Raw genomic sequence first — 22643 nt, 5'->3', positions numbered from 1 at the left:
TTCTTGCACATTCCCATGTCCAATCCTTATTTTCCCAATTGCTTCCCCCTCTCCCTTGTATTTTATGGAAGGATGCCAGCGAAGCATGCTGAAGATGGCAGGCCTGACATTCTTCCCCACCCCCTTGAAAAAGACGTTAGACCCATAGAAAAGGAGACAAAAAAAGGAGAGACCGTTACAGTTCAAAACCCCAAAACTGAAGGTGGCAGGCCTGAAGTGAGTCCCTAAGGTGCCATGAAACTATCTGGTTTCTAGTCAAGTAGGTGGACCTTCAGTCGCAGTTTGGGGCTGCCATCTTGATTTCTTTTTCACCACACCTTGTACACACCCCAGCATTGGAGTCTGAAGTCTTGTTCCCTTAGAGAGAGACGGTTCCTGCTGAGAAACCCAAGCCAGTTAATGCAGGACAATCCGAGCATTCCGTCAAAAGCAACGTATAATTTATGTATGGAATTAATTGGCTTCCTATGTGGCTCCAGTCTCTAACTCAGGGTGGCTTCCGATATGAAAGTTCTCAGGTCAGCATTGCTGGAGAATCCCACGACTGTGTTTCTCTGTGGGTGAAGAAGACATGTGCTTGCAGTAATGCTGACAAGGGCCAAGAAATGCTATCGAGCTGGAACTTCTCTTCGCTCTAAGTGGAACGGCTTTGGTAGGCAACCATGGATGGGAGGGTTCAGCAGACTTCCAATGGCTGGAACCTAGGAGGACACACATCCAGTGGTGGGTTTCAAAAATTTTTACTACCGGTTCTGTGGGCTTGGTGGGCATGGCTTGGTGGGCATGGCAGGGGAAGGATACTGTAAAATCTCCATCCCCACCCCACTCCAGGGGAAGGTTACTGCAAAATCCCCATTTCCTCCCGATCAGCTGGGACTCGGGAGGCAGAGAATAGATGAGGGTGGGGCCAGTCAGAATTTTTACTACCGGTTCTCCGAACTACTCAAAATTTCTGCTACCGGTTCTCCAGAACTGGTCAGAACCTGCTGAAACCCACCTCTGCACACATCTGCAATCTTGCGGTAGAGCACGAAGTTCCCCATCATTCCTGGCATTTTTTTTTTGTGGAACATTGTGGGCATAAAATGGCTCAGTGAGGGGATTGGCATGCCACACAAGAGCCCAGGATTGAGTTGAATTAAACTTTCTTCCTCCAGCTGAGCAGCCGCCGTTTCCGAAAAAGCCAGCCCCTCCTCAGTCTCCCTGCAACTGACGGTTGCATAAACATTCATGCTAATAGCATTTTTAAAAGTGTGGGGGGGAGAGATTAGAGGGAAAGAAAAAAGAGCAAGTGAAGCAGAGACTGGAATCTTCTCCCAGAAGATTGTTACCAGAACGAATATTGCCCTTTTTCTGAAATATTTGCAGTAGAATGAGCTCTGAAGGTGGCTCAGTGGCTAAGACACTGAGCTTGTCGATCAGAAAGGCTGGCAGTTCGAATCCCTAGTACAGGTCTCCTGCGTGAGCAAGGGGTTGGACTCGATGACCTCCAAGGTCCCTTCCAACTCTGTTTACTGTTAAAGCACAGATATGGAACGAGGGGTTCAAGAACAGAGTAAGAAAGAAGAAGCGGCTGGAGAATTTCTCAGCCAAGTTGAGAGTCAGCCTAACTGTGGTTCAGCCCTGTTTTTCTCTGCTCCTAATTAAGCCTCAGTGCTGTAGTTAATCGTGGCTTCATGACAGGTAGGGAGTCCCAAGAGGAAGCGTTCGTTTCCCTGTTGCCTCCTCCTTTCCTGCTTGGTGGATATCATTGGACGGGTCTGCTGTAGACCATAATAAGTCAAGGCCAGAAGAGATACCCTTCTTCTTGCTGTGCTAATTTCAGGGAAAAGCACGGGCAGAATATGAATCCCTTTTTCTCTGGCAAGGTTGGGATGGGGTTTTTTTTTTGTGAGCGCTGGCTGGGTCCAGGACTCTCCTGAACTGGCTGCCCCCTTTTCTGTTCTGGCACGGCTCCCTGGGAATTGTTGAGTGTTCGGCATAACACCCATCAAAGGCAGAAGGAAAAATGGTACTATGGGTTAGAATAGGAATAGGAATAGGAATAGGAATAGGAATAGGAATAGGAATAGGAATAGGAATAGGAATAGGAATAGAAAGAGAAGAGAAGAGAAGAGAAGAGAAGAGAAGAGAAGAGAAGAGAAGAGAAGAGAAGAGAAGAGAAGAGTAGAATAGAGTAGAATAGAGTAGAATAGAGTAGAGTAGAGTAGAATAAGAATAGAGTAGAGTAGAGTAGAGTAGAGTAGAGTAGAGTAGAGTAGAGTAGAGTAGAGTAGAATAGAATAGAATAGAATAGAATAAGAGTAAAGTAAGAGTAGAGTAGAGTAGAGTAGAGTAGAGTAGTGTAGTGTAGAATAGAATAAGAGTAGAGTAGAGTAGAGTAGAGTAGAGTAGAATAGAATAGAACAGAGTAGAGTAGAGTAGAGTAGAATAGAATAAGAGTAGAGTAGAGTAGAGTAGAATAGAATAGAATAGAATAGAATAGAATAGAATAGAATAGAATAGAATAGAATAGAAGTAGAGTAGAGTAGAGTAGAGTAGAGTAGAGTAGAGTAGAGTAGAGTAGAATAGAATAGAATAGAATAGAATAGAATAGAATAGAATAGAATAGAAAGATATTGAATGGAATGGAATGGAAATAATTAGAATAGAATAGAATAGAATAGAATAGAATAGAATAGGCTGGATGGGACCTTGGAGGTCTTCTAGTCCAACCCCCTGCTCAAGCAGGAAACCCTAAACGAGTGTTTCTCAACCTTGGTAGCTTGAAGATGGGTGGACTTCAACTCCCAGAATCCCCCAGCCAGCAGCGCAAATGGTCATCCGATCTCTTCTTAAAAACTTCCAATGTTGGACAGGGATGGGTTCCACTTACCTTTACTATCAGTTCGCAACGGGAGCACGCGCTTGCTTTGCTCACGTGCGCGCTTGCTTCTGCGCACGGGCAGATCGTCAGTGATGACGTCAGGATGGGTGGGCAGAGCCTCCCGCCACCATTACTACCGGTTCACAAGAACCAGACCAAACCGGGAGCAACCCACCACTGATGTTGGAGCCCCCACAACTTCTGGAGGCAAGTTGTTCCACTGGTTAATTCTTTCTAACTGTCAGGAAATTTTCTCCTTAGTTCTACATTGCTTCTCTCCTTGATTAGTTTCCATCCATCGCTTCTTGTCCTGTCTTTTTGTGCTTTTACTCTCTCATTTGTGGCAGCTCCTGAGTTATTGGAAGGCTGCTATCAGGTCACCCCTAGTCCTTCTTTTCATCAAACTAGACATACACAATTCCAGCAACCGTTTTTTATATGTTTTAGCCTCCAGTCCCCTAATCATCTTTGTTGCTCTTCTCTGCACTCTTTCTAGAGTCTCCACATCTTTTGTACATGAATACAAGAGTTGCAAATAACCCCACCTGTCTGATCTCTGGCACTGGACCCAGCTGTTCCTCCTCTTCCTCATCAGCCACCTCCAGACCTGGGGGTTATTGAGTGTCCAACTGAGGGCTGACAGACGGCCCAGCCTCCGCCTCCGTCTCTCTCTGTCTCTCTCTCTGTCAGCTCCATTCCCTCTTCCCCCTCGGAGCTCTCAGGTTGCCTTGATGCTGACCCTGATTCCCACCCCTCCTCCTCCTCCTCCTCCTCTGATTCGGCTGCTGGAGGGGCCAGCGGCCGACAGGCCACAACACTATCAAAACAGACCCCAACCAGAGCATAGAATAATTCAAAGAAGCAGTGCAAGATGGGAAGATGTGGAGAGACCCGGCCCAGAGAATTGCCAAGAGTCAGACACGACTGAATGGATAACAGCATTCTTCTGGTTGGCGGTTGGCCAAAAACTTGGGTTGATGGTTGAGCCCACCCAGGTTAAAGTTTGCCATTCCTCTGCCAAGGGCCTGCCACCAGCTGGGTAAAGGGTTGGCTTTGGAGGTAGAAAACAAAGGCTCAATTACAAATAACCCCACAGGTCTGATCTCTGGGAACCAAGTTTTATAATTTCCAATCCCCTTGACATTCCCCTCCTGTGTGTATGCTGACAAAGATCTGTGTTAGTATATCAGAGAGGGTTTGTTTGTTTTTTTTTGATAGGAGCTATCAGCTCTTGGTCTCCATGCCATCCCCAAGATGGGTGCTCCCTACAGTTTTCTTCTGTCTTTTTGGTTTGTTTGTTTTTCCTGTGACTCCTGAGGGATGCTGCTAGCACACAACCCTTCATTCGTGGAGAAATGCTATCTAGGTAGAATCATAGGAGACATTTTCAATGCAGGTGCTCCCATTGGACTTGTTCCTGCGTGGGGAAGCCTTCCTTATTCGTATCTTGGTCAGCTTGCGTATAGATTAGACTGCCCTTGAAGATCACGTAGAAGATGCAGCTGGTCCAGAAGGGTTTGTGGCAGGTGTCAGCAACCTGCGGCTCCGGAGCTGCATGCAGCTCTTTGGGCCCTCTGCTGTGGCTCCCTGTCGGGTGATCCCACCACTGGCTGGCCCCGCCTCTTGCCCTCCCAGTCACTCCTCGCCTGGCCTGAGAAGGTAAGGGCAACGGCGGGTGATGGAGAAGTGGCCAGGGCAGAGACAGAGAGATACAGAGAGAGAGAGGTGGGGAGAGAGGGAGAGAGAGAGAGTGATGTCAAAAGGGTTTTGTGGTTCCCGGTGTTTTTTAATAACTGGTTCTCTGCCCTAATGACCAGCTGGGTAGGCGTGGCTAGGGGGGATCATGTGACTGGTGGAAGTGAGTGACATCAAGTTGGCCACGCCCACCCAGGTTTTGTGGCTCCCGGAGTTTTCTTTTCTGTGGGAAACGGGTCCAAATGGTTCTTTGAGTGTTTAAGGTTGCAGACCCCTGGTCTAGTGGTTAAGGCACCAGACTAGAAACAAGGAGATTGTGAATTATAGAGCCGTGGTGGCACAGTGGTTAGAGTGCAGTACTGCAGGCTAGTTCTGCTGGCTGCCGGCTGACTGCAATTTGGCAGTTCGAATCTCACCAGGCTCCAGGTTGACTCCAGGTTGGGTAAACTGAGGACCCAGATTGTTGGAGGCAAGAGACTAAGTGCTATTACAGACCCCTGGTCTATGGCAATTGTGGGAGCTTCATCCCTGGTTAGTTTCCAACTATTGTTTCTTGTCCTCTGGTGCTTTGGAGAATAAGTTGACCCCCTCTTCTTTGTGGCAGCCCCTCAAATACTGGAATACGGCTATCATGCCACCCCAATTCTTCTTTTTTTTAGACTAGTCAAACCCAAATCCTGCAGCTGTTCTTCATATCTTTTAGCCTCCAGACCTTTAATCATCTTAGTTGCTCTTCTCTGCACTTTTTCCAAAGTCTCCACATCTTTTTTGTAATGTGGTCACCAAAATTGGTTGCAGTATTCCAGGTGTGGCCTTACTAAGGTTTTAATAACCTAACCTGAAAGGTTAAAAACCTTGTTTTTTCTTGATTAAAGTTGCTAAAGTATGCTTTGTTTCTATTGTCGTTTTGCTGCCCAGAGACATCTGCAATTAAACCGCCTTATAAATATGACAGAAAAATAAATGCACACATAAAATTAGGAACCAGTATTGATTCAAAGAATATATAGGTCAATTACAAGAAGACAATGAAATAACAAAAAGAGAGGAAAAATAAAATGGTAGGTCAGAAACCAGACAAGCCATGCTGATGAATTCCACCATTATCCAGCTTTATCGCTGCTCTTGAAGAGATGGCTGTGTCTCTCTTAACTGGAGTCCTCAAGAGGAGATTGATAACTCTTAAAGAAAAATCCTGAGGAATACAGGCAGTCCTCGACTTACAACAGTTCATTTAGCGACTGTTCAGAGTTACAATGGCACTGGAAAAAGTGACTTACGACTTTTTTCACACTTACAACCATTGCAACATCTCCATGGTCACATGATCAAAACTCAGATGCTTGGCAACTGACTCGTATTTAGAAATAGAAATGCCAGTCCCGATTTATTTGAACATCTTAACCTTCTTCCTGAATTAAGGGTTCCAAAAAGCAGGGGCTGCGACCGAAGAAGGTGCTTTATGGGCCCTGCAGATGACACTGTTTAACCAACAGGACCTACAGAATGATTCTTTGCCAGATGGGTAAAGAAATCCAAGAACACCCTTGTCTTCGGTGTCAACCTCCCTCTGTGCAGAGAGGGAAGAGAGAATGGCCTTGGAGTACTGGAGGAAATGCCATTATCAAGACAAGGATCAGATAAGAGGGGCTTGAGCTCGGGCCAAGACTGTAGGAAGAAAATATTTTGTTCACAGGAAACTAAAGTAAGGTGTTGTGTTTGCTTGTGTGTGTGCATTCAAGCACATTCAAACTTGCGAGATTCTATTGTTGCACCTGTTACACTAAAAGTAATCCTGATCTATACGGCCTCGGAGTTGTTGTTTGTTTTTTTAGCCTGTCTATCTTGTAGGGATGACATCAATCTTATAAATCTCAATGATTTTCTGCCTCTCTCACTTTATCTTCATGCGAACCAGAGAAGCTTTTAAAGATGTTTCCTCAAATTATCTTCTGAACCAAATGCTGGGCTTTTGCAGAACAAGGCCGTGGAAAACAAACCAGGGTTGAAATGAGCTTAATGTGCAGCACAGATACAATTTGAAGCATCTAACCCGGTTAAGTTTGTTGGAGGTACCCTACTGACATATGCACGGGGAAGTGAGCTTAGCATATTTCTTTCTCTGGTGTATTGTTACTTCCGATAATTCATGATTGTCTTTCAGTGCCTTATTTGTCCAATCAGATCTATTAAGCTGGTTTTTTTTCCCCTGCAAACAATTTATCTTGATATAAAGGGGAATATCCGTTCCAGTCTAAGCTTTCCAATGTAAGCCTAGTGATTCAGTGTCGCTGCCTTCTGGTTACAGCTAGTCCTCAACGTACGACCACAATTGAGCCCAACATTTATGTTGTTAAGTGAGACATTTGTTAAGTGAGTTTTGCCCCATTTTATGATCTTTCTGGCTGCAATTGTTAAGTGAATCATTGCAATTGATAAATTAGTCACCCGGTTGTTAAGTGAATCTGGCTTCCCCGTTGACTTTGCTTGTCAAAAGATCGCAAAAGGGGATGACATGACCCTGGGACACAGCGACGGTTATAAGTAGGAACCGTTTGCCATGCATCTGGATTTTGATCACACAATCATGGGGATGCTGCAAAAGTTGGAACTCTGAAAAGTCACTTTTTTCAGTGCCCTTGAACTTTGAATGGTCACTAAACGAACTGTTGTTTGTCGAGAACATACCTGTGGTATGGTGATTACATGGCTTTCTCACCCAGCCTGGATTTGCCCTTTCCCCCAGCAATTTTGCCTTTCCTTCAGGAGACCCCAAGAAGGTGAAAACCTTGAAGCTGCAGGCCAGTGTGCCCTGAGCTTGGCAACCTTCACTTCTGCGGTACACTAATTGCTTTCTTTCTTTAATGGACTGAGCATCCTATGAATAAAACAGACTTAAGGAGGTCTGCAAATGGAAAGCGTCAGTATCCGTGCAGCCCAAGTTGGTCTAGGAAAGAGAAGTCAACGGATGGAGGTTGGGGGCAGGTTTCTGGTAGGCTAAAAATCACAACGCTGCATCTCACTCATTTTGGCCATGTCAGATTTCACTGAAGAAAGCAATTACTGTATGCTTGGAAGAATCAGTGATACAAAGAAAACAGGGTTAGGGTTAGATTAGCAGACCTTATCTGCTCTGACCCAGCTCCCCAAACACGACAAACCCTCTGAAGTTAAATCAATGATTCCAGCAGCCCCAGCAAAAAAATTATCTCTCACCACAAGCTAACAAGTCCGTCCATCCGGGAGATGAATGCTGCTCCGCTAGCAGTGGTGGCTCTTCCATCCTGATTTCCACTGTTCTCCTCTCCTCTGCGTTCTGCGCATCCGCGCATCAGGCACTGGACCCAGCTGTTCCTCCTCTTCCTCATCAGCCACCTCCAGACCTGGGGGCTGTTGACTCTCCATCTGAGGGCTGACGGACGGCCCAGCCTCCGCCTCTGTCTCTCTCTGTCTCTCTCTCTCTGACAGCTCCATTCCCTCTTCCCCCTCAGAGCTCTCAGTTTGCCTTGATGCTGACCCTGATTCCCACACCTCCTCCTCCTCTGATTCGGCTGCTGGAGGGGCCAGCGGCCGACAGGCCACAACACTATCAAAACAGACCCCAACCAGAGCATAGAATAATTCAAAGAAGCAGTGCAAGATGGGAAGATGTGGAGAGACCCGGCCCAGAGAATTATCAAGAGTCAGACATGATTGAATGGATAACAGCATTCTTCTGGTTGGCGGTTGGCCAAAAACTTGGGTTGATGGTTGAGCCCACCCAGGTTAAAGTTTGCCATTCCTCTGCCAAGGGCCTGCCACCAGCTGGAGGTAGAAAACAAAGGCTCAATCCTGGTTAATCTGTAGCCTGCTGGTGCAGCCTCTTGGTTTTGTTTCATGCCCTTCAGGGGTCTCTCCAAATCCCGATTATGGTCCCAGGATGCTGTCAGTCAGGAGGTTCCTTCTGCTGCGCTGCAAGGAAAATGCCCTTCTTACTTCCCGATTGGACTATTGTAATGCTCTCTACATGGGGCTCCCCTTGAAGAGCACTCGGAAGCTCCAGCTGGTCCAGAATGCGGCCGCGCGGGTGGTTATGGGCGCAACCCGTTATGCCCATGTGACACCCCTCCTGCGCGAGCTGCACTGGCTCCCGGTGGTCTTCCGGGTGCGATTCAAGGTGTTGGTTACCACCTTTAAAGCGCTCCATGGCATAGGACCCGGGTACCTCCGAGACCGTCTTCTGCCACCAATAGCCTCCCACCGACCAGTTCGTTCCCACAGAGAGGGTCTCCTCAGGGTGCCGTCAGCCAAGTTATGTCGGCTGGCGACGCCCAGGGGGAGGGCCTTCTCTGTGGGAGCCCCAGCCCTGTGGAATGAACTGCCCCCGGAAATTCGTAAGATATCTGACCTCCGGGTGTTTCGCTGCGCATTGAAGACCCTGTTGTTCCGCCAGGCCAGACTATCAATACAATAGTTTTAAATTGGGGTATTTAAATTTATTGGGGTTTTAAATTTGAGCCATTTATTTAATTATTTTAAATTTTATATCATTGTTTTGTTTGTGTTTTTAAATAGGCTGTACACCGCCCTGAGTCCTCCGGGAGAAGGGCGGTATAGAAATAAAATTATTATTATTATTATTATTATCTGACGGAGAAGGGATGAGGAAAGTGGCTTGGAAGATAGCCAATGAGACGCAGAGAATTGGGGATCGGAAAGGGAGGGATTGGGGGCCAAAGGTCAGTACTGACCGCGAAAGAGCCAGGGACAGATCACTATGCTCAATAAAGAGAAAATTTCCTCAAAGATCGGCAGTTTGGAAATTCATTTATTTTGAGATAGCATTGAAATCTGACAGCAGAGATTACCCTGGCACCATTTCCCAACATTTTGAGGTGAGACACAGGTGCACGCCCTATACTGTTAACCAAATGGTACATTTAACATTTACCAGGGAAAGATTGAAGGCAAAGGAGGTCCAAGCAGAAGAAAAAGATCGTGGCTTCAAAACCTAAGGGACCGGTTTGGACAAAACTCAGCAGCATTTTTTCATACGGCTGTTGACAAAAATAGGATCACCAACATGATCGCCAACGTCTGATGATGGATATGGCAGAAGAAGAAGAGAAGAAACTTAAAATGGGTCTAGGTTTCATCCGAATTGATCTGGTGATATTCACTACTAACCTTCTTCTGGACTGCAGTGTGCTAGATATTGTCCGCTGGAAGGATGCCTGGGTATTTGTAATGATCATCTTCATTCAGACTCTTGATGTTATTTCTACAGGGTATCTTGATTCTTTTAATTTTCACTATTTTTCTCCTTGTTGATAGTGAGGATGGCTTCTTTGTCCAGTCCAAACTCCATTACAATATCTTGGGTACAGAGATAGATAGATAGATAGATAGATAGATAGATAGATAGATAGATAGATAGATAGATAGATCGTGTTTCCCCAAAAGTAAGACCCAACCAGAAAATAAGTCCTAGCATGATTTTTCAGGATGCTCATAATATAAGCCCTATCCCAAAATAAGCCCCAGTTAAGATCGTCAGCCAGATGGACACATGTGGTATGGTATTTCCCCAAAATTAAGACCTAATCAGAAAATAAGCCCTAATGTATATTTTGGAGCAAAAATTAATATAAGACCTGGTCTTATTCGGGGAAACATGGGTAGATAGACAGCATTGAGCAGTGATTCTATTTTAGATGGTGTTTTTCCATATAGCTTCAGATCATCCATGTAAAGGAGGTGATATTTTTGTATTTGATAGGGGTGGCCTGACTCGTTCAGCATTGTTGACAGAGAATTCAGTGCAATGACAAACAGTGGCAATAGAGCGAATCTTCTTGAAAGATTCCTCTCTCGATATTAACTTCTCTCAGTCTATCACCATTGATGAGTAACCACGTCTTCTTTTGCACCATTAATCTTTGCCCAAAAGTTTCTGATGCTTCTACTGTTATTTTTAGGCACTTGATTATCCAATCACGTGGCAGGAATGGAACGCCTCCTTGTAATCAATCCAAGCTACGTTCAAGTTGGTCTTCCTTCCTTCTCTTGCAGTTTTTCAAAATCATCTGGTCAAAGAGGAGCTGATCTTTTGTTCCTCTGCTGTTGGTGAGGTTTCCTTCCTGCTCAGGTGGAAAGAGCTTGTTTTCAGCTAGATGCTGTTCCACTGCATCAGCTAGCAATTTGAAAGTTGTTGAGTAAGCAGGTAATTGACCTGCAGTTTCCTAGCACTGCCCCTTTTCATAGAGCTATGGGGCTGAAAGGGATCTTGGAGGTCTTCTAGTCTAATCCTTTGCCCAAGGAAGGAGTCTGTCAGGTCTGGAAGCCATCTTTTACATTAGGCCTTCAGGCCTGCCACATTTACTACTGTTGGAAACTGGGAGGGGGGATTGCATGGAGCATGAGTGATATATAGTCATAATAACATTCCTTTCTCAGACAGTCAAGGACGTCTTGCCCTGCAGCTGGACGGCTTGAACTGGGAGGCATTTCCAGTTGGGATGGTGCTTGGATTGGACCATGTTTGTTTATTTGTTTATTTGTTTATATTAGATTTATATACCGCCCTACTCCCGCAGGACTCAGGGCGGTGAACAGCCAGATAAAACACATAAATTACAAAATTTATGATGGACATGTGGGTGTTGGGCAGGGACTTGAACTTTCCTTTGGATGGGGAAAACCTGGAAGCTTTCAGATTCGGGTTTTTCCAGATCTGCCAATATGACATCTCTAATAAAATGTAACTTTGAGGAAACTCAATACTCAGAGTTTTCTTTCGTTGGAAGAAACTTGGAACTTGTAAGCGTGACAGAGTCCTTATTCCATCCGAGACAAATGGATGTCCAATCCTTTCTTGAAAACCTCCAACGAGGTTCATTTCATTATCAGGAATGTTTTGCCAGATGTTAATCGAGCTTCAATTTCACCCCCTTGTAGCATGTTGTTAAACTAATTGGCAATGAGTAGGTGTAGACCAGTCAGATATTTCAGCCAAAAACTGTGTTGTTCATTTACTGATCCTGATCTTCCTTGCCCCTTTTCTCCATCATTCCTGCTGTTACTACAAGTTCTTGCCTTTCAAGCTTATTTTTTATTCTCATCCATCACCTTTATCCAAGCTTCAGTCTTGTTGTATTTCTTTCGGCTGTTCCGTGGCTGGGCCCAGAAGTCCACTGTTTCTTCTTCGTCAGCGGTTGACCTGTTCACTGGCGATTCTGCCTATAGCCGTGATGGCGAACCTATGGCACATGTGCCACAGGTGGCACGTGGAGCCATATCTGTGGGCACGCAAGCATTGCCCTAGCTCAGCTTCAGCACACATGCGCGGGCTGGTCAACTGATTTTCAGGCCTTCCAGGCCCACCGGAAGTTGGGAAACGGGCTGTTTCTGGCCTCTGGAGGGCCCCTGGGTGGTGGGGAAGGCCGTTTTCACCCTCCCCAGGCTCCTAGAAAGCCCCTGGAGCCTGGGGAGGGCGAAAAACGGGCCCACTGTGCCATCGCATGCCGAAAGCGGGGGGAGCACGGGGGGGTCGCATGCGCATGCATGCGGGGCGGATTGGGGCGCATTGAATTATGGATGTGGGCACACACACGCATGACCCCCGTGTTCCCCCCGCTTTTGGCACGTGACAGCAAAAAGGTTAGCCATCACTGGCATATAGTGTGCAATTTGGAATTTGTGGTTGTTGTTATTGTTATTGTTGTTGCTGTTGTTATTGGGTTAATTTTCAGTTCAATTCACAGTCTGAGACTGGTAAAAACTTATCAATTCAAGTCTTAACCGAAGACCTAAGAGCTGTTAAAGTAACGTCTAAGTATATAGGCAGTTCTGAGCAGAGCGGGGTTTTTCTGCAACCTCAGAATATTCAGGTCTAATAAGCTCAAAATTTCCATGTATCTTGGCAACCCTTTGGGTATGGCTCCAAGGGCTCCTATTACTATTGGTAAAACCATTGATTTCTTCCTCCACAATCGCTCAACTTCAATTTGCAAGCCACAATATTTGGTTATTTTTTCTAGCTGTTTCTCTTCATTATTATTATTATTATTATTATTATTATTATTATTATTATTTAAGATTTAATCTTCAATTTGATTCACAGTCTGTAACTGGTAAAAACTTACCGTGTTTCCCCAAAAATAAGACCCTGTCTTTTATTTTATTTTTTAACCCCGAAATAAGCGCTTGGCCTTATTTTCAGGGAGGTCTTATTATTTTAGGGCGCGTGGAGCAAGATGGGGCTCCTCTTGCCGTCTTATCTGATTTCCAGCTCTGCATTTAAATATTTTTGAGGAGGGCTTATTTTCAGGGGGAGGCTTATTTTAGTGCATGCGCTCAAATGCCTGATTGGGCTTATTATCAGGGGAGGTCTTATTTTTGGGGAAACAGGGTAACAGTTCAAATCCTAACCAAGGACCTAAGAGTTGTTAAAATAGCTTAATAGTTATTATTATAGCTTAGTAGTTATTACTATAATTAAACATATATATTATTGTTGTTATAGCATAATTTATATTATATTATATTATATTATATTATATTATATTATATTATATTATATTATATTATATTATACTATACTATACTATACTATACTATACTATACTATACTATACTATACTATACTATATTATATTATATTATTATTATATTATATTATATTATAATATATAGTATTTTATTATATTATACATTATAATGGTTATGGGAGCGACGTGGCGCTCCCATGTGACTCCCCTCCTGCGCGAGCTGCACTGGCTCCCGGTAGTCTTCCGGGTGCGCTTCAAGGTTTTGGTTACCACCTTTAGAGTGCTCCATGGCATCGGACTGGGGTATCTACGAGACCGCCTTCTGCTACCAATAGCCTCTCACCGACCAGTACGCTCCCATAGAGAGGGGCTCCTCAGGGTGCCGTTGGCCAAACAGTGTCAACTGGCGGCCCCCAGGGGGAGAGCCTTCTCTGTGGGAGCCCCTACCATCTGGAATGAGCTCCCCCCAGAGATACGGAAGATCCCGGACCTGCGCACGTTTCGCCGTGCTCTCAAAACTTTTCTATTTCAGCAAGCTGGCCTGGCCTAACTCCCCATCTTTTAAATTTTTTAAATTTTTTAATTTGTGATTTTATAAATTGGGTGTTTTAATCTGTGTTTCGGCCGAAATATTTAATAATTTTAAGGGACTTTTTTAATATTTGGATTATCTGTATTTTATCTTGGCTGTTCACCGCCCTGAGTCCTTCGGGAGTAGGGCGGTATAGAAATTTGATTAATAAATAAAATAAATATTAATAGCTATTATTATTATTACTATTGCTATTATTATCATATCCTGAATCAAAGTTCTTTGATGATGAATTTATTGAAAACAATAAAAAGGGATCACCATAGAAAGGTAGTTCTGTGCATTCTTTAGACAGGCATCATTTTGCTGTTTTTCTATCTGCCACTTTTCCATAAAGGTTGCTTTTTGGCTGATTTGTTTTATCTTGTAAGATCATTTGTATTCTGTTATCATGAGAAGTGAAATGAGCCTAGTCCACCATATCATTCAGTTAGGTGTCAGTCAAATGTGGGGAGAAAAGATGGATATCGGAATGGCAGGAGCCATTTCCTGGTGCAGCTAAGTCTCTGTAGAAAATGTCTGTCTACATTTTTTTTACATCTTGCTGAGATGTAGAACTTCTGAGCTACACACCTCACACCTTTCACCTGCATATAATCCTGTGTATCAACCTGTAGGAGAAGAAGTGGCAGAATCCAGGGTCAGTGTGAAAAGAGGGACCAGCCTAGAATCCCTAGGTAGTCACAAGCGTAGCAGGGGTGGGTCCTACTTACCTTTACTACCGGTTCGCAATAGGATTGTGCGCGCGCACTCACTTTGCTCGCGCATGAGCCTTGCTTCTGCGCATGTGCTGATCGCTTCTGATGACGTCAGGGTCAGTGGGCGGAGCCTCCCGCCGGTTTTACTACCGGTTCTATAGAACCGGTCCGAACCTGGGGCAACCCACCACTGAAACGTAGTATGTCCAAACTTCCTTGAGTGCCGTTGACCCTTATCTAACTCCAAGCAGATGCTAATCACTAGTTGAGAAGATTCCTGTGCACAGACTTTTAGCAAGAAATCAGCTTCATTGGGCCTTATAGTGTGGACCTGGTCTTTTATGCCTATCATAAGTGGGCTATCACCTGATACCCTATGACACCCTAGCTTGGAGGAATGCATTTCTAAATGTTAACCACAGAGCCATTGACCTCCACAGATAGCCGGTCTCTTGCCCTCTAATAACTAGTCTACTATCTCATTTCATGTTATATCGGAATAAATAGCATTGGGATCTCTAAGGATAAACTCATCATGAGCTTATTGCAATGGGCAATTTGCATCAGTTGGATAATGACATTTGATGCAAGTATGTAAGCCCCATCGGTTGGATGTTGATGCCATGATGTGCATATCTGGCCTTGTCTGTGCCATCCTTTAGCAATAGCAATAGCACTTAGACTTATATATGCTTTACAATGCTTTACAGCCCTTTCTAACTGGTTTACAGAGTCAGCCTCTTGCCCCCAACAATCTGGGTCCTCATTTTACCCACCTCGGAAGGACGGAAGGTTGAGTCATCCTTGAGCCTGATGAGATTTGAACTGCCAAATTGCAACTGGAGTGACTAGATTGCTAGAAAGTCTTTCTCAACCATGGCAACTTTAAGATAAGTGGACTTCACTTCCCAGAATTCCCGAGCCAACAGGTCCTCAGACTCTGGGAAAGTGAATTTGGAAATGAAAAGAATGCAAAAAATTAATTCAGTGAAATTAATGACTTTGGATTCACAACTCAGGAGCTTTGCAATCATGCGCATAAAAGCACAGTTAATATTTAGGGCAAATGAAGATGTTGGAATACTTCAGAATCTCTGTGGCTGTGGGTAATGCAAATATATTTCTGAAGGTGCATTTCATGAACATCCACAGGGGTATGTCCAACTCTTCAAGATGGCGGGAGAGGGATTGCTTCCTTGAGTTTTACCTTACTCATATAAACACCTCCTCCTCCTCCCTCCCCTTTCTCTCTTTGACTCAGATTTACCGGCGTTGCTGGCTGGTGTTTCGGAAATCTTCCAGCAAAGGTCCCCAGAGGTTGGAGAAATACCCAGATGAGAAGTCGGTGTGTTTACGAGGAAGCCCAAAGGTGAGCTCTCCCCAACTGGCTTGATCTAGAAGAGCCATTGCCAACTTCCTTCTGGATGTCTTAGAACTGTACCTCACCATCAGTATCATCCAAACACATCTGGAAGGCTCCAGGTTGGGGACTATTGAGGGGAGGGTATCAGGCAGTGCCCCTGCCCCTTTCTGAGACAGGTAGAAGCAAGCAGACTCCTCCTCAGAGCCAATTTGCAATTTGCCTGCTCCAATTCAGCATCATTGCCTCGTTCGGTGACATTTTCATCACCATTAAATGCTTCCCTGGGGCACCATTGTGGTTCTTGTGACGGTGCCGGCTGGAAAAACATACTTGCCCAAGGGAAGCATTGTGACAAAAATAACCTTGTTTATGTGTTACAGGGATTGGTCCTTTCATAATATCCCTTCTCACTGCTAGCGACTTCTGGCTTCTTTCGGTGGCTTCCAAAGCTCTTGTCCCATTCCCTTGGCCACCTGCCTTTGACCCAAACTCTCTGCATCCCAACTCCCTTCTGGGTGCCCTCAGCCTCCTAGAAAACGGAGCCAAGTCTCTAGTCTTTGCCCCATGAGCTTGAAGGTTTGTCTCCAGACTAACCGAAGGTCCTTCTGGCCAAAATGGCACCAGGTTCACTTTGACTTAAGGAGATCCAGGGGCTAAGAAGCTGAACTTGCCGATCGAATCCCTCTAGGGTTCGAATCCCTAGTGCCGCGTAATGGGGTGAGCTCCCGTTACTTGTCCCAGCTTCTGCCAACCTAGCAGTTCGAAAGCAGGTAAAAAATGCAAGTAGAAAAATAGGGACCACCTTTGGTGGGAAGGTAACAGCGTTCCGTGTGCCTTTGGTATTGAGTCATGCCGGCCACCTGACCACGGAGACGCCTTCGGACAACGCTGGCTCTTTGGCTTTGAAATAGAGATGAGCACCGCCCCCTAGGGTCAAGAACGACCAGCACATATGTGCGAGGGGAACCTTTACCTTTTTAAGTGGTAAGGTAAAGTTGTTGCTGGTGGTTTTGAGAGCACAATACCAGGAAGGGGTTTGGCACTGCCTTCTGGAACCCAGCCTGATCTCTTGTCCAAGTACTAAGTGGATCCATCCATTGCCTAGCTTTTGAAAATCATCCATGTTCAACTAGATATTCACTCCAAGCTGAGCCGTGGCTGGTAACTTTGAAATAATTGTTTTCAAACTCACTCAAATTCTAAAGCTGGAATAGCTGAAAATAAAGGCTTCTAGTTCCAGTGGCTTATCCCAGCAAAGCTGGGATAATTTTGTTCAGCATATAATCATCCCTTCCATCCATGCCTTTTGGATGTCCTTGGACAATGGTCCGAGGAGCTAAGCAGAACTAAAGTGTTTATCCTTTTCTTTGTGCTGGAACTGAAATCGTAATGGCAACCTTCTTCTCCAGACCCCGTCCTAACACAGTTTGGGGAGCACCAAGTTGCTAGGAGGTACCTCAAAAAAAGGAGCTTTCATACAGAATCTGGCTTCTCTTCCAGGTCACAGAGATTAGCAACGTGAAATGTATCACGAGGCTGCCCAAGGAGACCAAACGCCAAGCTGTGGCAATCATATTTATGGACGACTCAGCTCGGACGTTCACCTGTGAATCAGGTGGGAAGCTGCTTTTGGAACGGTGGAATTTCTAGTTGCTTTGGAGCGATGGCTGACAAAGCTGGACGGGATCGGGTGGGGTCGCGTTGAATAACCATGAGCCTGAATGCTGTTAGTTTGTCTCTGCAGAACTGGAAGCCGAGGAATGGTACAAAACGCTGTCCGTCGAATGCCTGGGGGCCCGGCTCAACGACATTAGCCTCGGTGAGCCAGATCTGCTGGCGCCCGGAGTTCAGTGTGAGCAAACAGGTAAGGCAGGTGCCCTTCCCTTGGTCAGTCCAAACCTGGGAGTGCAATTTTTGCTTTTAATGCAGCCTTCAGGCCTTTGATCCCCAAACTGTAATTTTCAACGTGCTGTCTTGAAGAGGAAAATTATATAAGGAGTGGAGCCATCCTGTTTGTTGCATTTCATATTATTTGGGTTAACATAAAACAAAATGTGAAGTTTGCTTTTACCCACCTAAAAGTCAGTCCTCAGATGTCAGTCCTCCCTCCCCTCCCCTCCCCTCCCTCCTACCTACCTACTTTTTACCTATTCATGGTATGCTCCAGGAAGAGCGAAGGTGGTTATCATCTTAAAAGATTCATGTCTCCTGTCTTGGAAAGAGGAAGCGGGGGGGTGGAAGGGTGGGCTTTGGAAATGATGGAGCTGGCTGAGATGGCAAAACTGGCTGCTCTGATCCAAGACAAGAACGAATAAATTGCTTGCGACTTGGAGACCACTGTTAGATTTCTTATACGATAAGGAGAAAAATCAACTTTTGAGCAACTTTTGAGTCCGTTGAGCTATCCAGAGCCTGGATAGCTCAACAGACAGAGCTCTGTAATTTAACACCAGCTGTCTGCAATTAAAGTAAGATCTCCCCAGGCTCAAGGTTGACTCAGCCTTCCATCCTTTCTAAGGTAGGTAAATTGAGGACCCAGTTTGTGGGGGCAATAAGCTGACTTTGTATAAATATACAAAAGGATGAAGGCTATTGCTTAACGCACTGTAAGCCGCCCTGAGTCTCCGGAGAAGGGCGGCATATAAATCAAATTAAAAAAAAAAAAACCTTTTGATTTTGGGATTTGAGGATTAAATCTGATTTGATTAGATAAATATCGGGTTTAGGGTTAAGGTTAGATTTTTTTGAAATATCTGATTATTCATACTTGACAATTATATGTTAGGGTTAGGGTTAGGCTAAAACATATAAAGAACGGTTGCTGGAATTGGGTTTGTCTAGTTTAATGAAAAGAAGGACTAAGGGTAACATGATAGCAGTGTTCCAGTATTTGAGAGGCTGCCACAAGGAAGAGGGAGCCAAGCTACTCTCCAAAGCACCTGAGGGCAGGACAAGAAACGATGGTTGGAAACTAACCAAGGAGAGAAGCAACCTAGAAATAAGGAGGAATTCTGTATTTATTCCAACTCTGTATTTATATTCTATTATCCTATCCTATCCCATCCCATCCCATCCCCCACTTGGAGTCCGGGAAATGAAAGGAGGGAGGATTTCACTGCTGCCTAAGTCAGGTGTTTGGTGGAAAACAGATTAAGGAGCCTTGGAGGTCTTGAGCCATTTTTGCATCTCCTTCTGCAGACCGGTTCAACGTCTTCCTCCTGCCCTGTCCCAACCTGGACATCTATGGCGAATGCAAGTTGCAGATCACCCATGAAAACATTTACCTCTGGGATATGCACAATCCCCGGATCAAGCTCGTTTCCTGGCCTTTGTGTTCCCTGCGCCGCTACGGACGAGATGCCACACGGTTCACCTTTGAAGCTGGCCGGTATGTCTGCAGCTGGATCCTCTTTGGGGGGGGGGGCGGGGAGGTTGGCACCTATGCAGCAGACCTTCCTTTGGCCCAGAAGGCAGTTCATCTTGAAGGCTTTTGCATGCAGGGTGAAGTAAAGTACTTGCAGGGTATATGAAAGTATGGGTTTCCAAGTCCTACACAGAAGATCTGTAGATGATTTTGAAGCAGTCCTTCTTGTGGCTCAGGTCTGTTTTATAAGGCTATAAAGGAGCTGTGGGAAATTCCATGCCTAGGGCACGACTAGAACTCACAGCCTTCTGGTGGTTGATCCAAAGTCATCCAGCCAGCTTTCATGGCTAAGGCGGGACTAGACTAGAACTCACAGCCTCCTGGTAATTGGTCCAAAGTCACCTAGGCAGCTTTCATGGCTAAGCCGGAACTAGACTGGAATTCACTGTCTCCCAGTGATTAGCCCAAAGTCACCCAGCCAGCTTTCATTCCTAAGGCAGGACTAAAATTCACTGTCTCCTGGTGATTGGCCCAAAGTCACCCAGCTATAGCTTTCATTCCTAAGGCAGGACTAGAATTCACTGTCTCCTAGTGATTTGCCTAAGGTCACCAAGCTGCCTTCTATGGCTGAGGTGGACTTCAGCTCACAGTCTCTTGTCTTCTAACCTGGTGCCTTAACCACTAGGCCAAATTCTTCACAGTGTGTTGTAAAGCACATTTTATTCTTTGCCCTCTGCATTCTCCCTTGCTCCCTACCGATATTCATGGACTGGGGGCAGGATGTAACCCTGGATACAGCAGTAACCATGGCCAGGACAGGTTGGTTGTGGTTACGGGCAACCTGCACTTAAGCAGAAAGTTAGATACAAAAACTTCCCGGCGCGTCTTGTTACACAAAATAGAGAACTGTTTGCTGTGATGTACAGGCAATCCCCGGCTTATATTTGAGCCCAACATTTCTGTTGCTAACTGAAACATTTGTTAAATGAGTTTTGCCCCATTTTACGACCTTTCTTGCCGCAATTGTCAAGTGACTCACTGCAATTGAAAAATTAGTCAAACCATTGTTAAGTGAATCTGGCTTCCCCATGGATGTTTGTTTGTCAGAAGGTCTCAAAAGGGGATCATGTCCCCTTTGCAACTGTCATAAACATGAGTCCATCACCCAGTGTCTAAATTTTGATCACGTGACCATGGGGATACTACAGCGGTCGTCAGTGTGAAAAACTGGCTGCAAGTCACTTTTTTTCCAGTGCCGTTGTAACATTGAACGGTCACTAAACAGAATTTTGTAATACTTGTGTTAAGTCTGGACACGAACAGAGAGGCAGGACGATCGTAGTGAAGTAAAACAACCGTTTATTTCGGGCAACAGGAACAACAACAACAAAAATAACTACGAACTGAGAGCTACGTGAGGTTGCAGCTCCTTTTACCAGGAGCTGTCCAGCCTGTCAGCCACTGATGCTTCTTCATTTTCCCGCCGGGGAAAATGAACCAATGAGTGAAGGCTGATGTAAGACTCACTCCTACTTGCATCTTCAACACCCCTCCTAATGAGTGATGGCTGATGTAAGACTCACTCTTTCTTGCATATTCAGCAACTTGCTGTATTTTAAGGCTTTCAGTCTCATCCATGTGAAGCCCGTTTCCAGAACCTTTCAGCTTTCTCCTTTTATAGGCCAACCTCGTTATTTTAATTTAATTTTTTTTTTTGCAAGTTGCTTTCAATCAGTAATTCTCAACCTCGGCAACTTTAAGGTGTGTGGATTTCAACTCCCGGGATTCTGGGACTTGAAATCTAGGAGTTGAGGTCCACGCAACTTAAAATTGGCAAGGTTGAGAAACACCAGTTTAGACTTCTCCTGTCTGCACCTACGAGTGAGTCCTCCAGCTAATTACCATCTACAAAGGCAAGAAATAGGATCTTTCCCTTTTATTCCAGACCTTCCCTGACTCACTTAGCCTGCCTTTTTATACCATGATTAGAGGGTTTTTCCCAGCATCGTCACCACACCCTTCTCTGAGGCAGTGGGACTCTGTTCTAACGATAAAGCTGTTTTGCTGGCAGAGAAAGCAAAGGAATAATTTCTCTCTCCCCTCTCCACTCCCTGCCAGAGGCAAAACCCCCCAAGAAAAGGCAGGCTCCATTTCTCGGCTTTTCTGGGAGGGTTTCAGATCTTGAAAGGACAAATCTGGGATCTGTTGAAAAGCTTAACCCTGTGCAATGAAGAATCAGTTCCCACCTTCTCAGTTAGACCACGCATATTAACTCTATTTCATTCTCTACCACTGTTATTGCTGATCATATCTGTCTCACATCACAGTTTGAAAAACTTTTTCTACAGTAGTGGACGAAATTGTGGAAACCTTTTGGGAAAAGTGTATTTTTGAGGTTTGATGGCTAATAATACCAAAAAAATAACACTTTTTTTTGGGGGGGGGGAGTTTCAAGATAATTATATTCCACTGCTGGAATGGCCTGGGAATAGCCCAGACCTTCACCCAGTTGAAAATCTATGGAGCCGACTAAAGAAACTTATTAGTCAGTTAGTTATTAGTTAGTTTTATTTAGCAATAAAACCCAGTTAATAGAAGCCATCATTCAATCTTGGTTTCACATGATAACAGCTGCAGAATTAAAAGACTTGGTTAACTCCATGGAAAGATGTTGTAAGGCCGTCATTCATGCTAAAGGTTACCCAACTATTAACTGACATGGTGATAATTTTTGTATATCGTGTTTTTTCTACGGTGACAATTTTTGCATATCTTGTTTTTTTCTACGGTGACAATTTTTGTATATCTCCTTTTTGGTACGTGTTTCACTTTTCTTCTTTATACTTTAACTGCTATTCTAATGGCAAATCCTTCATAAAAGTTATGGCATTACATTCTTGATTAAATTATCCTTCTGTTGATATATAATTTTATGGTACTACTCCCCCCAAAAAATAAATAAATAAATAAGTGGTGATGTTAGCTAGTTTTAGAAAATACACTTTTCCCAAAAGGTTTCCACAATTTTGGCCACTACTGTAATTTTACTTGTAATCTGCTTTTAGTTCTGTTGATGATTAATAAACCATTGGCACAATCGTGCGGATCAATTCTAGGTAGATCTAAAACTGCATGGCAGGATTGGGGGACAGGGATGTGAGGGGCAGGTCTACTAAGTTGTCCTGGTCTCCTGGCCCCTCTGCAACTAGATCAGGGGTCTCCAACCTTGGCAACTTTAAGCCTGGAGGACTTCAACTCCCAGAATTCCCCAGCCAGCAAAGCTGGCTGGGGAATTCTGGGAGTTGAAGTCCACCAGGCTTAAAGTTGCCAAGGTTGGAGACCCCTGCTGTAGATAGCAAACATGTCAATTTTTGGCAACTTTATGGACTTCAGCTCCCAGAATTCCCCAGCCACTTACCCAAATTCTTCTGAATTGTCTCTTTGGCAGTTCCTTCCTCCTCCTTTCTCCTTCCTTCTACTGTGGCTTGCATCCCCAACTCTGGCGCCTAAGATGACTGGGGAATTCTGGGAGTTAGA

At 44.8% G+C, this 22643-nt stretch overlaps 1 protein-coding gene across 1 annotated transcript in view; it reads left to right on the top strand.

The window, feature by feature from the left end:
• Window positions 1-22643, top strand: part of DOK4 (docking protein 4) — a 59797-nt gene that overhangs the window by 19483 nt on the left and 17671 nt on the right. The window contains exons 2-5 of the mRNA XM_070952884.1: window positions 15641-15748; window positions 17243-17357; window positions 17487-17606; window positions 18941-19130. Of these exons, the coding sequence (XP_070808985.1) occupies window positions 15641-15748; window positions 17243-17357; window positions 17487-17606; window positions 18941-19130 (533 nt within the window). The remainder of the gene's footprint in view (window positions 1-15640; window positions 15749-17242; window positions 17358-17486; window positions 17607-18940; window positions 19131-22643) is intronic.

This window comes from Pituophis catenifer, unplaced genomic scaffold (genome assembly GCF_029215685.1).
Source record: "Pituophis catenifer annectens isolate HBS135680 unplaced genomic scaffold, rPitCat1.0.hap2 SCAF_13, whole genome shotgun sequence".
Classification (NCBI taxonomy): domain Eukaryota; kingdom Metazoa; phylum Chordata; class Lepidosauria; order Squamata; family Colubridae; genus Pituophis; species Pituophis catenifer.
This window is presented reverse-complemented; position numbering and strand designations above follow the sequence as displayed.